This window comes from Balaenoptera musculus, chromosome 2 (genome assembly GCF_009873245.2).
Source record: "Balaenoptera musculus isolate JJ_BM4_2016_0621 chromosome 2, mBalMus1.pri.v3, whole genome shotgun sequence".
NCBI lineage: Eukaryota > Metazoa > Chordata > Mammalia > Artiodactyla > Balaenopteridae > Balaenoptera > Balaenoptera musculus.
This window is the reverse complement of record NC_045786.1, coordinates 77,829,257-77,844,718: the sequence shown is the minus strand read 5'-3', so window position 1 is coordinate 77,844,718 and position 15,462 is coordinate 77,829,257. Positions and strand designations below refer to the sequence as shown.

Sequence of the window (15,462 nt, the reverse complement as noted above, 5' to 3'; positions counted from 1 at the left end):
TTTGAAATTTTCCACAATAAAAAGTTTTAAAATATTAGGGAAAAAAAGACACAGCTTCCAACGATTTAGGTAGTTTATAATAGTTATTGAAGGAAAAGAACATAGTGAAACTCAAAGAGTTGCAGGAGGTAGAAACACACAGTATGTGTTATTTGATCAATAAAATTAATCAGAAAGAAGAAAGTAATTGTAAGTGTTGGGTCACAAATCAGAAGAATAGAAAAAGAAAAGTTTCAGAGATAAACTGGTTCTCTAGAAATAGGTTTAAATAATCCCTGAACCTCACTTTCACTCAACAATGGCAAGCAAACAGGACTTGATCAGGACTTCTTCAGAGAGTAAAAGTTAGTCATCAGATTGCAGTCAGCCCAAGTGGAAACTTTCCTTTAGACAACTCTTTTTTTGTTCTGTATGATGCTATTTTTACTAAAATAAGCTTCCCCAAGCAGCTTTATTTATCCTGTAGATTCCCCCTATTGTAGTGCGAAATGAATTCCTCTTGGTTAGAAATGTAGAAAAGGGCTTTAGAGTACATAACAGAGCTGAGTAAGTACGTAAGTAATATGACATTTACTAGACTTACGATCCTGACTACATGATTTTAACTTTTCTGAGCTTGTTCTCTTATTTCTAATGTGGAGATAATCACTATCTCAGAGTTTTTTGAAATGTGGTATATAACATATGCTGACTGATTTAAACTTTTACAGATATCGGGTTAAGAGTTTAAAAAAGAATATATCAGGATTCTGTCCAAGTTAAAACAATCAGAGATGAGGTTTCAGGTTCTAGTGTGACAGTAAGCATACAATGTTCTTCTCCATTAGGGGGTCATTTTGGCTTCCTCTTCCTTCTCCCCTGTACTCAAACACAGTTTTAACAGGTCTATCCTCTTTCTCAGAGGACAGGCACACACATTTACATTTAAATATATTGCCAAGAATGTAAAAGGTTGGGAGATGTGTTAAGGAAACGACATATTCTTTTATAAAGGATGTTTAAATTTGGTCTTTCTACGAGCATCTTCAGTTCTAGAATATACACACTGTATTTCAGACAATAGGTATGAAAATCAGGTACCTTACTGACTATATTAATTAAATTATAATCAGTACCTTAAGAATTTGGTAAGTAAATATCACTTTTAAGGCATGGTTTACCTTGAACTAACTCAGTTTCAGAACCTATGAAAGAAATCACCTCCATTTCTAGTTTATCACTAACCAGGGCTATAAAACATAACTGGGCAATCGTTGCAAGTTTCTCCTCTGGAGAAACAAACTGACCTTTGAGAAAAGACCTCCAGATACTGACAGTTAGAAGTCTCCCTACAATGAAGTGTACCATTTGAAAAGCCCCACACAATTACAGAGCCTCCAGATAACTTCATAGTGACTCACTCTCAAATAGGAATAGACAGCCAAGGTTCACCAGCCACCTGGAGGACAATGTCTAATAACAAAGAGGAACAAACAACAACAACAGCAAAGTGGCCCACAGGAACCCGAGACAATGTAGGACCCATAACAAAACTTAAAAGAAAAAGCCTTAAGTAAAATATTCTCAGAGAGATAAGAGATTACACTTATAAAACAAGAATAAGAATAGGGAATCATCAAAAAACAAGACAGAACTTGAGAAATTAAAATAACCACAATTTTAAAATTAAAGAGAAGAAAAAACTGGGGGAAATCTTCCAGAAAGTAGAATAAGGAGGCAAAGAAACAGAAACAGGAGAGAAAAGTAAATTATAAGATCAATCTGGGAGGTGCAAACTTTGGCTAACAGGAATTCTGGGAAGAGAGAACACAGAGAAAAAGGCAGAAAGGAAATCTTCAAAGAAAAAAACACCTGATTTTTAAAACAGGCACATGTGTCATCTTGATAAAAATTTAAATTAGTTAAAAATTATATAGACGATCACATAGCTCAGAGTTTAGGCATTCACCTGCCTGAAGTAGGTATACGGACATTATGATATACTATTTTATACTGTTCTCTGGTTCTTTTTTTAAATGGATAATGCTGTCTTCTCATCTAGATTAGAAACTCTTCAAAGCCAGGAATAATATTTGCCACTCGCAGCAGGCACATATTCTATTTCTGATAAATACTTGTTAAACTCATTTGCTTTGAAGATGACTCGAGTTTGCGTTAAGCTCTGTGACTCCTTAAGAGGGTTCAGTCTTTCAGTCTTGGTACAAAAGGTAAAGGTCATTCTTAGCTAAAACAGTTACTTGAAACTCCAGGAACAACACTGAGAAGCCAGCTCTTACATCAAGTCTGAAATGAAGTCATTTTATTAAACAATGATAAACTTAAAGCCAGTCAAATGGCCTTTGTTTAAATACCCTTAAAACTTTTGGCCCATTCAATCTTTTCAGAAAACTTGATCTGAGCCTCTACCCAGACACATAGTTCTACGGTACTAGTTAGTGGAATATGTAGGCTATGAATCAGACTCCACTGTGGAAACTAATCCTTGAGTCACAATCATAATATTCCATTGGCATCCACCCCAGGGACAAGGTATTCATTTAAGAGTGCCACTCTTTCATGCAGATGATGAAGCATCAAGAAGCTTCCACTCATCATTACAGTCATCCCTCAAATATCCTAGTTTGGTTATCTGTGCAAGGCTGTCTGGTTGCCCTCATCTAGATTCTACAGTCGTCTCTACCCCATTCCAAAGGGCTCCCTTGGCTTCAGTCATTAATTTAATAAATACTTTATTGAGTGTCTATTTTGAGCTAAGCACTGTTCTAGGTACTGAGGATATAGCGGTGAATAAGACAAAAAGTCCCTGATTTAGGGAATTACATTCTAGTAAATTAGAGCCCAGAAAAGATTACCCATTTGCTTAATCCCTTCTCTAGAACTCAATCAATTCTGGAAAATTTATCAATACATTTGCCTGCCTGCCTGCCTGCCTATCTATCTCCCTATCTTTAACTTCTTTCTTGCTATGCTTCCTTTTTCTCATTGCTTACCTGAAATGTTTAATGTCTTATTAGGCTCCCTGAATTTAGGCTAAGCCACAAGCAGCCATGAAGACCACAAAAACCCAGCTACCAATAAAATGTCTTCAACTGCTTCAACGGAAGAACAGTTCCTAAGATTTTCATATACTGATTTATGCTTGAGAATGGATATATACTTTTAAGTAGCATTACAAAGTTACACATAAAGGATTTTTAAACTTTCTCCTTATAGATCTATCGAAAGGGTAGCTCATAAGTAAGCATTAATTATAGACGGTGTTTCATTTCATTACATAAGCCAATGTAAGATTCAAACATTCTCAGTAGTACCCTAAACTGGCACTGCTAGAGGAAAGTATATTGGAAAGATTGAAAGTGTTCACAAAGAGGAAGATAGAAGCTATTGCTTGAGTAAGCCAGAATAGTTAAGAAAAATACATTTCCACTGCATATTTTTCAAATCTCATGCTGAGAGGGGAAAAAGTTAATGCAGGCAACAATTTCAAAAACAACACAAACCAGAATTACAGCCATAATGAATTCAAGAGATTTCTTTAAGTAGAACTGCATGCCTTATAGACCAATATTTTTAACTTCTTAAATGAAACTAAAATGTAATCCTAGAAGATTTAATAGTCACAATTCTGCAAGAGTCATACTAAAGTTCTTTTGTGAGACAGGCAGACAATCTTGCTCTTGAATGTTTGTTGGTCTAAACAATCTCTTCTGCATCACATGGTCTCAATCAATAACTAGTCTAAATGTCCAAGTGGATTTAAAACTCCTTGCAAATTATTTTAGCCCTGGCCACAGCATACCTATGGTTCTTCTTTATGTAAAAGTGGAAGAGGGACTCACTGGATACTTCAACTATGAATTGTATTACTTTTCTCATTTAAAAAAATTGTCTTAAGCCTTGCTTCTCAAAGTGTGTTTGAGGAATTAGCAGCATTGGTATGACCTGGGAGCATGTTAGAAATACGGAACCCTGAGGCCCCACCCCAGACCTACTGAACCAAAATCTGCCTTTTAACAAGATCTCTAGGAGATGTACACATACATGAAAATTTGAAAATCAGTAGTCCAAATGACAACTTAATAAGCCATTGTCCAGTTGCAATCCTTAAAGCATTAGAAGGCAGCTTACCAACAAATATTTGAAAGAGAAAAAAAGGAAGTAGTCCTAGGAACTTCCCTGGTGGCACAGTGGTTAAGAATCCGCTAGCCAATGCAGGGGACATGGATTCAATCCCTGGTCCAGGAAGATCCCACATGCCACGGAGCAACTAAGCCCGTGCACCACAACTACTGAAGCCCACGCGCCCTAGAGCCTGCGAGCCACAGCTACTGGGCCCGTGTGCTGCAACTACTGAAGCCCACGCACCTAGAGCCCATGCTCCACAACAAGAGAAGCCACCGCAATAAGAAGCCCGTGCACCGCAACGAAGAGTAGCCCCAGCTCGCCACAGCTAGAGAAAGCCTGCGCGCAGCCAGAAAGACCCAACACAGCCAAAATAAATAAATAAAAAGAGCTATTTCATTTAAAAAAGGAAGTAGTCCTAGATAACATTATTTTAGCTATATCATAAAATGTCATACTCAGCTTTTGTAAGAGGGACGAAAGATACAAATTCAGTTAAGAATGTTTCTGTACTTAATGAACATAAAGACATTGTCCATTGTACCACCAATATCCTTGATGTAAACTTCATGCTCGGTAATATTTCGTCTATTAAGGTAAATCACAAAATGTTTCACAGTGTTATGGTTTTTATCTTAGATGTAATACATCTAATTCAAGAGAAGGCATGATCTCCACCACACCCCCCTGCCAAGATATCCTAGAACCCTGACTAGAAACATCATGGGATCTCTTGGTCAAGGTATTCTTTGTTATGACCCATCCATGAACTGGGCTACAAGGTATATAAACATGCTAGCTGCTTGCCCTTCCAAGTTCTCAGATCTGCTCTAGTTATATTTAAAAAGTTTTGTGAAATCTCAGCGAAGGTAAAATTGCTTTCCGACAACTGCTGCTATGTTGAGAATCTCCCCCCAGATATCTCACTAAACCAGGGCACATCGGCTCACCTCTTGTTTACAGGCTATCTCTAAATGTTGGTCTTCACCTGACCATAATCTTCCAGTCTCCCACTTGGCCAACAAAGAATACCGAACCACACACTTGAGCAAGACTTCAGGAATTTTGTGTATATGCTGACAAGATCATTGGATGCCCTTCTCAGCACTCATTCACTCCTGCTAACCACCCTCCTGACCTCAACACGTTGGCTGGCCACACCCAGGGACTCTGCCAAGCCCCTTCTGCCCACACAGCCTCCGGCCCTGGCTTCTCCTAGTTCATCCTGTTCCCTGTCACCCATAACATAAAGGGAGAGTGGATCTAGAAGGGCCAGGCCTCACAACAGGTAGCACACGGTGGGCTCCATATGCTGGAAGAAGCTGGTGACAGCAAGACAGAGGTGCCTCTTCTCCGAGTCGTTTCTAGGAATAGGCCTTAAATCCTGAACTGTTTTCTACCTGGAAGCTCTATTTTTGTTTTGTCTTATTTTTGGTGGTAGGGAGGGGGAGGAGAACGTTAGGATAATGCTGCTCACCACGAGTTGTGACTACTCATAGGTGGTTTCACGCTTTCACTCCTAATTTTTTGTTCCCTTCATTTCATATTGCTCAGTCTCCATTTCAGTTTTCACTGCCGATGCTCATTTATTCTTTACTTCTAAGGTGAAAGAACAGAGAGCTACAGACCTTTTCTCCTCCTAGAGAACAGGCTGCAATATCCTTGTGGACAGTTTGTCTTATGCAATTATCACCACATAATACCATGTCTTCTATATAATAGCCATTAAATATATACCTTGCCTACACTAACTCATGACTATTTTCATGACATTGAGCAAACAAGCTATGCCTGCTGTTTTTGCTTCCTCACCTGTTTCATTCTTTCTTCAACCAGGCTTTTACACTATGCTCCTGAGCCTACTTTTACTAAAGTCACCAAGGACCTCTTACATTCAATGGATACCTAAATTCCATGGCACTGTACGCTGCTCACCTTGAACTTTCCCTTCCCTTGGCTTTCAGGCCTCCAAGCTCTCCTGGCCTCTCTGCTCCTCCGGTGGCTCTTTCTTGGTCTCCTTTTTATCTCCTTTTCCACAGTTTCTCCAAAGTTGGTAGTCCCCAGAATTCTGATTTATCACTCCTTCCATCTCACTTTCATGCTTTTTTCAGTTCATCCTTACCTAAGTCTTTGACTAGACTCATGACTCCCAAGCTACATTTCCAGCTCTCACTTCTCTCCTGAGTCCTGAGCCCATATCTCCAACTACCCTACTTGACAGCAGTACTACCAGGGCAGCTTCTCAGTACAGAAACTTAATGACGCATGGTTTTTTCTTTGCCCTCCCAATCTGGCCCCTTCTCCTGAATTCCCTATCTTAGTTCATGATGTCACTATTCACCTGGCCATCCAAGTTAAGAAAACTTTAATTCACTTATAATCCATGGTGTCATAAGAAATTATCATCTAAAAACATAAAAGTGAGCACGTCACACTCTCAAATAACGACTTCCATTGCCTAACTATTATTCTTAGCAGGAGACACACTGCTTTCTTTCAGCATGAGGTGCTCCATGCCATGGGACTCCCACCCACTGCCAGCGTATCATCTCCTCCCACATCCCTGGACTCCCTGTGCTCGAGTCACACTGTATGTTTCTCACATTCTCATATACAGCTCTATTTTAGTACATCACACTTTAGACTGAATTTTTTTTTATCTACCAGTGTGTCTCTAACTAGAATGGGAGTTGCCCCAAGTAGAAACTGTGCTTCGGTATCTTTTATTCCCAGAGCTTGAGTCAGTGACTGGCAAACAGTAGGCACTCAAACATGTGCCAGATGAATGAATTAAAGACACATCTACAGAGAAATACAAAGTATTTCTGAAGCAAACAATTCACCTCCCTGAACCACCCTGAAATTAATATTTTAGCTCTTCAGTCCTAAGAAATGTACATATACATGCACACACCTCTCACCAGGTTTCTAAAACTGGTCATTAACATTGTTGCATTACAGTTTTAGGGTCAATACTTATAAACTATATTGATTTTTATAGGAAAGATTAAGTGTTCAAAATAAATTTAACCGAATGTCTCTAAATATTCTGCTAAAGTTAATAAAATAAGGACTAAGAAAATAATGGAACACTAAAAATAGTATATATTTAAAACAGTTATTTTGGGAAGAACAACTAAATATATTATTGAAATATAAATTCTTGACATTAGTTTTAAAGGCTTTGAAATAATTGAAACATAGTTTTTTAAAGTTCTTCTACACTAGGCTTAAGCAATTTACCTACCCAGGATTAAATAACAGAAAATAAACAAAAATGTTTATAATAAAAAGAAAAATGTAAAGTCAAAATTTCTGATAAAAGCATGCATATACATGAAGTATGGAAGACATATACAAGCTTAGGCAAATGCTAAGGTATTTTAAATAATAGGGCAATGAAATTTCTGAGCATCCTAACAATACAGGAAATTAAAAAAACAATAGATAGGGAAAAATAAAATAATAATAGAGTAAACTAACTATTGCACAGATTGTAGAAATCTGAATGGTAATTTCTGTAACTGTATAAAAACCATCTTAGCTCCTTAACCTATCTCTTGATCGAGCTGACAATACACACAATGTTAAAATATCAAATATCTACTTTCAGATCAAAAGTCATTATAAAGCCTTTACAAAAGTAATATTGTCTCTCAAAAAATATATATAATAAATATATGCCAGTTATTGTTATGCTCTTTGAAGGCAATAAGTGAAATCAACATTATTATGTGGAATACAAAGTCTCATCTTCATCCCAAGTTGTAAACAACACACAGAACCCCAGTCACAGATACAGGTAAAAGTTCTCACTAAATTTTAAAAATTAGCCAGTAATGAGCTGTTGATTATAGAGAGCTAGAAACTGGATACTATTCTCCTAGAGACTGGTAGCTAAACACAGAAGAAAAGAATCTGTAGACCTCTCAGTGCTTTAGAAACCAGGGTCCCTGACCAAAGCAGTGATTTAATTTCATGCCTGCTGGGTACAGATAGCTGACATTACTAAATGCTACTCTAATATCAACTTGTTAAATGTGAATCCAGACTCAGCATATCAGAATACTAACCCAGACTAACTGGAGTCATGGGAAATATTTTGGGAGCTGTTTATTTATAAATGAGTTACAATATACCACTATAATTAGATTAATATATAATTATTGATAAACACAGGATTATTTCTAAAACCCCATTATTGTTGTCACTGCTATGTTTAGAAAAAACAACATTACTATTTTCCTCTTAAAACAAGCCCTTGATTTACCACTAAACAATTAGATCAATTTAGATCCAGTATGTGTTAAATGTAATGGTCCTATATTGTTTACAATTCTTGTATAAACAGTTGTTTAATAAACATTAAAAGGAGGAACAATTTAAAGCTCTCCAGCAAATGACACACTTCTGAACTATTTTATAATCCAATAATCTATCAAAAAAAATAGAATCTGCAGAAAGCTAGGCATTTGGCTGTCACAAAAAAATATTTAAGTTAGCTTACCTAATTTTAAATAAAGCCAATAAAAGTGTATCTTTTAGCCATGCAAAAGGCAGTCACACTTTTTAAAAAAAACATTAAAAATACCATTTTTTCAAAAGCATCAACAACAACAAACTATAATATTACCACAAAATCAACTATTTAAAGGATATTTCTAGAAATATTTCTACGTTAATTTTTCCTGTCAGGTTAATTATTTCATTAAATGTAAAATAAATTTACAAGGTACATGTCATACAATTAGCAAACTGTTAATGTATTTCTTCATAGTATCACTGAATTGCTTTTTTTTAGAAGACAAGACAACTGAATGGATTATAATCTCCTAACAGCTGGTGTTTTAAAAGTTTTGTAAATGGAATTAATAATTCTAAAACATACATCAGAATTTGAAATGTGATCTTTATTCATCCTCAGTAAAGTAGCTGCTTATATTAACATCTGGGCATTGGATAACAAGAATTATATTTATCAGACTTCAAAAGAGAGAAAACAAACCAGCAATTACTTAATATTTTATTTGCCCAGAAGTGTTAAAAGAATCTTTAATATTGAGTGATATTGTTATACAAACACAGATAAACAGATAAGTTTTTTTCCCCAAAACTATTATGTACTGTCATCTAGAATTGGTTTAGTCAGAAACATTTTTTTCATTTCCAGAAATCTGGCAAGATCTTCCAAATACAGAAATTTTAAAAATCTATTTAAGTTCAAAACACTTAAAATACTTTGGAAAGGCCAAATTACATTAAAAAACTGTTTTGGTTAAGATTCACTAGAGTTAAATTACTAATATAATAAAGCAAAATTACCAAAATAACAAATTAATTGGGTAATTAGAGAATTATGGAAAATACCTAGCAATTGAAACCAAATTTAAAAATACAAAATTTAGAATTCAATATTGTTGAGTGAGTTACATTTTAGAAGGCACACTTAACTGGTAGCTAAAGAAAAATAGGGTGGAAACAAAATTCCTGTGGTTAAGGGTATATACAAATGCAGATAACATTTATTTTTCCTCTGCTTTAAACATTCAGCATAACAGTTTTTATCGATGATCAAATAAATATATGTATTTTAAAGAAACATTTTCTCTATGTTCATTTATAAGAAGATTTTCACATTTTTATGTAGACTTTTTACTGTTTAATACTTTGAGTGGCTTTCTATATTTTACTTTTTTTCACAATGCTTAAGGAGGGGAGAATACTAAATGAGCATTTTTGAAAGCAGGAATAAAATACGGAGTTAGACATTAAAATACCATGCCACTTGAGGGGAAAACATACGAAAGCAAAATGTTATCAAATAAATTATTATTTATAGTTTGTTTTTATGCTACAGAAATGTTTTATGGCTTAAATCACTTTGGAAAGTTTTTTTTAATACATATTTTCTACATTGATAAAGTAACAAATAGAGTGAAAAACTACTGGGCATTTTTTCAGATTTACAAATATAAAGTTCATGACTACACAGTGCTTGCTAGCTAAGGACCAAGAAAATATATAAAGCTGCCAAGTTATAATAAATTTTAACCAAATATTTCATAGAGCCATTCTAGTATAAAATAACATTTACCAAGACCAAAGGAGACTTACCTTACAAGAATGCTGTAAAGAATTAGATAGTTCATTTGTGAAATCTCTGTTGCTGTCTCTTGTTAAATTATCAACTTTACCTTCATTTCTAGATGCAAACTTTATGAGTAATTGAGATGGTCCCCCCTTAGAACAATTGTGCTTAAGGCTGGATAAACAGGAAACATTTGGATAAGTTCCTCCCAATGAAATACTTCTTTGTAAAAAAGCATGGTTTTTGTTTATCTGTAAATGTGGTCTTTCCAACTGTCCATTGATATTTATTTGATAATCTACATTTTGGGAAGATGGTAAACATGCAGATGTCCTGTGCATATGGTTAATATACTCTGAATCAGAATTAAGCTTAATTTCTGACATCTCTGGTCTACAATCACCATTTGCTGTTTCACAATCTAATGCAGTTGCTTTTTGTTGGGTGAAATGCACTGAAACGCAAGAATATCCTTCAGATGATTTTTCACAGACAGTCTGATTTGGACTATTATTTGCAATAACAATTTTCTTTTGTAATGAGTTGTGAAGAGGTTGTATGTCTCTTACTTCTCTGGGAGTACAGATTGTTTTAGATAACCGAAGTCCATTGACAGCTGTTGAAAGAAATCCCTTAGCACTACTGCCATCTTCATTGTGGGCAATTTCACTAGGAGAAATAATAAACTGGTGTGAGGTCTGATAGGATCCTTTGCTTGGAGGAGTACCTGTACTTGTTAGAGAAGTTGGTGGGGTATTTGAAGGACTCCTAGGAAAAATGACTAAGGATGAACAACGTTTTAGTGGAATTTTCGAGTTCCTGCTCACTGGCAATTTCATAATCTCTAGTCCACGATCCAGGTCATGCTGGACAAAGGGAACTGTACTTCTACTTCTCGAAAAAATTTCACATGGAGTAGTATTCCTGTTTGGCAAACTTCTATTGGAGATGCTGTCAGAAGATGAATTTCCACCAAAAAAGGTATCATCAGTTGGTGGAAAAGTATAACCACTGCTATCACTGATGATACTGTTGGTGTATGAACCTCCACTGGTGATACTTGTGCATGACCCATAATCACTACCGTTGCTGCTATAAGACCCATTCTCACTGGCTGAGAAGTGACTAAGGCTACCACTGCAAATGGCAGGACTGCTCAAGAGGTTACCATCATCCACAGCACTCAGTTCATTATCAACCACAGCACTGCCATCCTTCAAGACACAAGTAAATGAAGCATCATCACCATCAGCTAAGACATTGCCAGACTGAAGACATCCACTGTACCTTGTTGGCTGTAGTGAAATCTGCAGACAGCTGCTCTTTTTATTAACATTTTCAGGTGAAGGAACAGATGATCCTTCCTGAGACTTAACGTTTTCCTTTATTAACGGAGGTAGTGTAGTCTGTCTGGGAGTCAGCTTCATTTGAACCACGTTAGACGTTGAAATCCGTGTTGGTCTCGTGAAGCACATGTGAACACTGCTATCCGAATCATCTCCAGAGGTTTCTGACACAGGATAAGTATTGCTTCTTCTGGCTGCAAAGTGCAATCGTAAGCTTTGTGCCATTTGTTCTCATTTCCAAACATGTTAAGGGCTGAAAGTCATAACAAAGATCTCTGTCGGTAGACAGGCTAGAAGCAGCTGCACTGCATCGAACGAAAAAATCATTTGTGGTGCCTAAAAGAGCTCAGAAGTCGTAGTCTTTATCCTAAGTAAAACCTTAGAGACCAGATATCACAGAAAGAAAAAGACGGCCCATTCCCGAGACTGACGTTTCCAAAATGTCTTGAATCGTCTGTAGTCAAAATGCCTTCACTTACAAAGCACTTGATTTCCAGCGACCTTTAAGCTGAGCTCAGCTGCAGCACACTGCCTCAAACACTGCCAACCTTGTTTCAATTATACCTTCTCCAATTTGCATGAATGAGTAACACAAGAACAACAATCTTCTAGCATTTCAAGTTGAAACAGTATTTTTTCACTCCAGCTCTACTAAATGAACATTTAACTATGCGAATCACGGTGCCTATGCTTTCTCCAGCAGAGTTTGACCACTAATATTTTTACCCATAGGGATAGAATTACAGGAAGTTGGTAGGAATGAAACTCCATGTAATTGAGTATCAAATCAAGGATTGAATTTCCAAACAGTCAATTTAGTAAACATAGAAATCTAGTCAATTTAGCCAATTTAGTAAAAATAGAAAGGAATATAGACTGTTAATATTTTTAAAATGAGTAAATTCAAACACGTATAAATTTGGAAATACCAAAACTTTGAGGTGAATTAAAACTTTAGCATTAAATCAAATAGATAAATATTTTAGCTTCCAAAACACTACGTACTTATAAAAAGTGAAAGCTGAAGGATCGAAATACAAAATTAGCCTAGTAATACTACTGCAAAACTTGAGCATACGTCTGAGGAAAAAAAAGTTTGAGAGAAGCTGTCACCAAGCATTTTCTCCTGTAATTTTAAGGCTTTTCCAGCCAAGCAGTACAGTCTTTAAATGATGCCATTTATATTTTGACTATTAAAACTCTGCCAAGAAATAGCCTAAGCAAACATTCCATTAAAAATATATGCAGATTAGACAGGAAAACTATCCCCCAATATAGTTTGAGCACACAAGATATTTTATTCCACTGTCTCTGCAATTCATTCAGTTAAGAGAGTGTTGTGGTAGGTAAAGAAGTCTAAAAAGGATTTAACACATCAAATAAACATATCTCAATGCCAATTCTGTTCTGAAAAACTCTAAGAGCTCTTTGCTGCCCCCTACTGGTGCACTGAAACAATTCATTTAGTTGTTCGATATCTGTGAAGAAGTATAAACCATGCTGCATATTTCTTGATATAAACAAAGTACATACTTGTTTACATTTTTGAGTACTAGGACTGCCCTAGAGGTGGAATTACTTACCCACTTCTGATAAAGCTCCTGCAGGAGAGAACAGTAGACTGTTTGTCCTTTTAGATGTTGTTATTTTTGTATATGTATTTTTCTGCTTTGTATTTATTTAACCTTTACTTTATTTTCAGTTTACTAGGTAACAGAAGTTTAATATTTTAATTTCTCCCCTAAATGTCATAGACCAAGGTTGGTATTCTATTTGAAAGAAACAAATTTATTTTTAAATAATACTCTAGGGTATATTTAAACCCCTTACCTGAATTTTACAGCTGGAACTCCAGTAATAAATATATACTGGCTCATTCATAGGAAAGTAAAAAGTAAAATAGTTCAGTTGTTTACACCACATGGTACTACACCCAAGTTGTATTTTTCTAAGTTTTTTTTTCTAAGTAAAAGCAAATATGTAAAACATATACCTGCATTTTGTTTAAAAAAGAAAACTTAAGATAGATCTGTTCTCAATCACAATTTTCTAAACAGTGTTTTTAATCAATTAAGAGGACAAAATAGAAATATGGAATTTACTAAATTGTATTTCTGACTAGAATGAGATAGTACTATGTTTTAGAATGGGTACAATTATAAACTTAGTAATAAAATTATTATGCTATTTTAGTTTTGTATAATCTATTTTATGATTTTATAGACTTCAGGACATATTCCCTTATAATCTTGTTTCTTTAAGAAGCAAGAGTCCTAATCTTTTCACTATACCTTCAAATAACTACAGCAGCTTTCCTTCTTGAATTAAGTTAGGAATCTGATGACTCAAAAAATGGATCACTTCCAATAAGCTGATCAGTGAGATTAAACTGCTCATGCCTGTGGCCTAAAACTTCCAGTTAATAAGCAGATCTCCTTTGGTTGTTTTTTTTTTTTAATTTTTAAATTTAATTTTATTTATTTTTTATACAGCAGGTTCTTATTAGTCATCAATTTTATACGCATCAGTGTATACATGTCAATCCCAATCGCCCAATTCATCACACCCCCCCCACCCCCCCACCGCTTTCCCCCCTTGGTGTCCATACATTTGTTTTCTACATCTGAGTCTCAATTTCTGCCATGCAAACTGGTTCACCTGTACCCTTTTTCTAGATTCCACATACATGCGTTAATATACGATATTTGTTTTTCTCTTTCTGACTTACTTCACACTGTATGACAGTCTCTAGATCCATCCACGTCTCAACAAATGACTCAATTTCGTTCCTTTTTATGGCTGAGTAATATTCCATTGTATATATGTACCACAACTTCTTTATCCATTCGTCTGTTGATGGGCATTTAGGTTGCTTCCATGACCTGGCTATTGGAAATAGTGCTGCAATGAATATTGGGGTGCATGTGTCTTTTTGAATTGTGGTTTTCTCTGGGTATATGCCCAGTAATGGGATTGCTGGATCATATGGTAATTCTATTTTTAGTTTTTTAAGGAACCTCCATACTGTTCTCCATAGCGACTGTATCAGTTTACATTCCCACCAACAGTGCAAGAGGGTTCCCTTTTCTCCACACCCCCTCCAGCATTTGTTGTTTGTAGATTTTCTGATGATGTCCATTCTAACTGGTGTGAGGTGATACCTCTTTGAAGTTTTGATTTGCATTTCTCTAATAATTAGTGATGTTGAGCAGCTGTTCATGTGCTTCTTGGCCATCTGTATGTCTTCTTTGGAGAAATATCTATTTAGGTCTTCTGTCCATTTTTGGATTGGGTTGTTTGTTTTTTTAATACTGAGCTGCATAAGCTGTTTCTATATTTTGGAGATTAATCCTTTGTCCGTTGATTCATTTGCAAATATTTTCTCCCATTCTGAGAGTTGTCTTTTCGTCTTGTTTATGGTTTCCTTTGCTGTGCAAAAGCTTTTAAGTTTCATTAGGTCCCATTTGTTTATCTTTGTTTTTATTTCCATTACTCTAGGAGGTGGATCAAAAAAAGATCTTGCTGTGATTTATGTCAAAGAGTGTTCTTCCTATGTTTTCCTCTAAGAGTTTTATAGTGTCCAGTCTTACATTTAGGTCTCTAATCCATTTTGAGTTTATTTTTGTGTATGGTGTTAGGGATTGTTCTAATTTCATTCTTTTACATGTAGCTGTCCAGTTTTCCCAGCACCACTTGTTGAAGAGACTATCTTTTCTCCATTGTATATCCTTGCCTCCTCTGTCATAGATTAGTTGACCATAGGTGCATGGGTTTACCTCTGGGCTTCCTATCTTGTTCCATTGATCTCTATTTCTGGTTTTGTGCCAGTACCATATTGTCTTGATTACTGTAGCTTTGTAGTAAAGTCTGAAGTCAGGGAGTCTGATTCCTCCAGCTCCGTTTTTT

At 35.7% G+C, this 15,462-nt stretch overlaps 1 protein-coding gene across 6 annotated transcripts in view; it reads right to left on the bottom strand.

Annotated features, from left to right (window-relative positions):
• The window catches only part of NEDD4 (NEDD4 E3 ubiquitin protein ligase), a 151,967-nt gene that overhangs the window by 83,569 nt on the left and 52,936 nt on the right, over positions 1–15,462 (bottom strand). For 3 of the 6 annotated variants that reach the window (XM_036843378.1, XM_036843379.1, XM_036843380.1), the window contains exon 1: positions 10,237–12,068. The exons of 2 other annotated variants lie outside the window; for them this stretch is intronic. In XM_036843378.1, the coding sequence (XP_036699273.1) occupies positions 10,237–11,781 (1,545 nt within the window). In that variant the 5' untranslated portion in view covers positions 11,782–12,068. Of the gene's footprint in view, positions 1–6,057; positions 6,105–10,236; positions 12,069–15,462 lie in introns of those variants that run through there. One more of the 6 variants, XM_036843383.1, reaches the window with a different exon arrangement.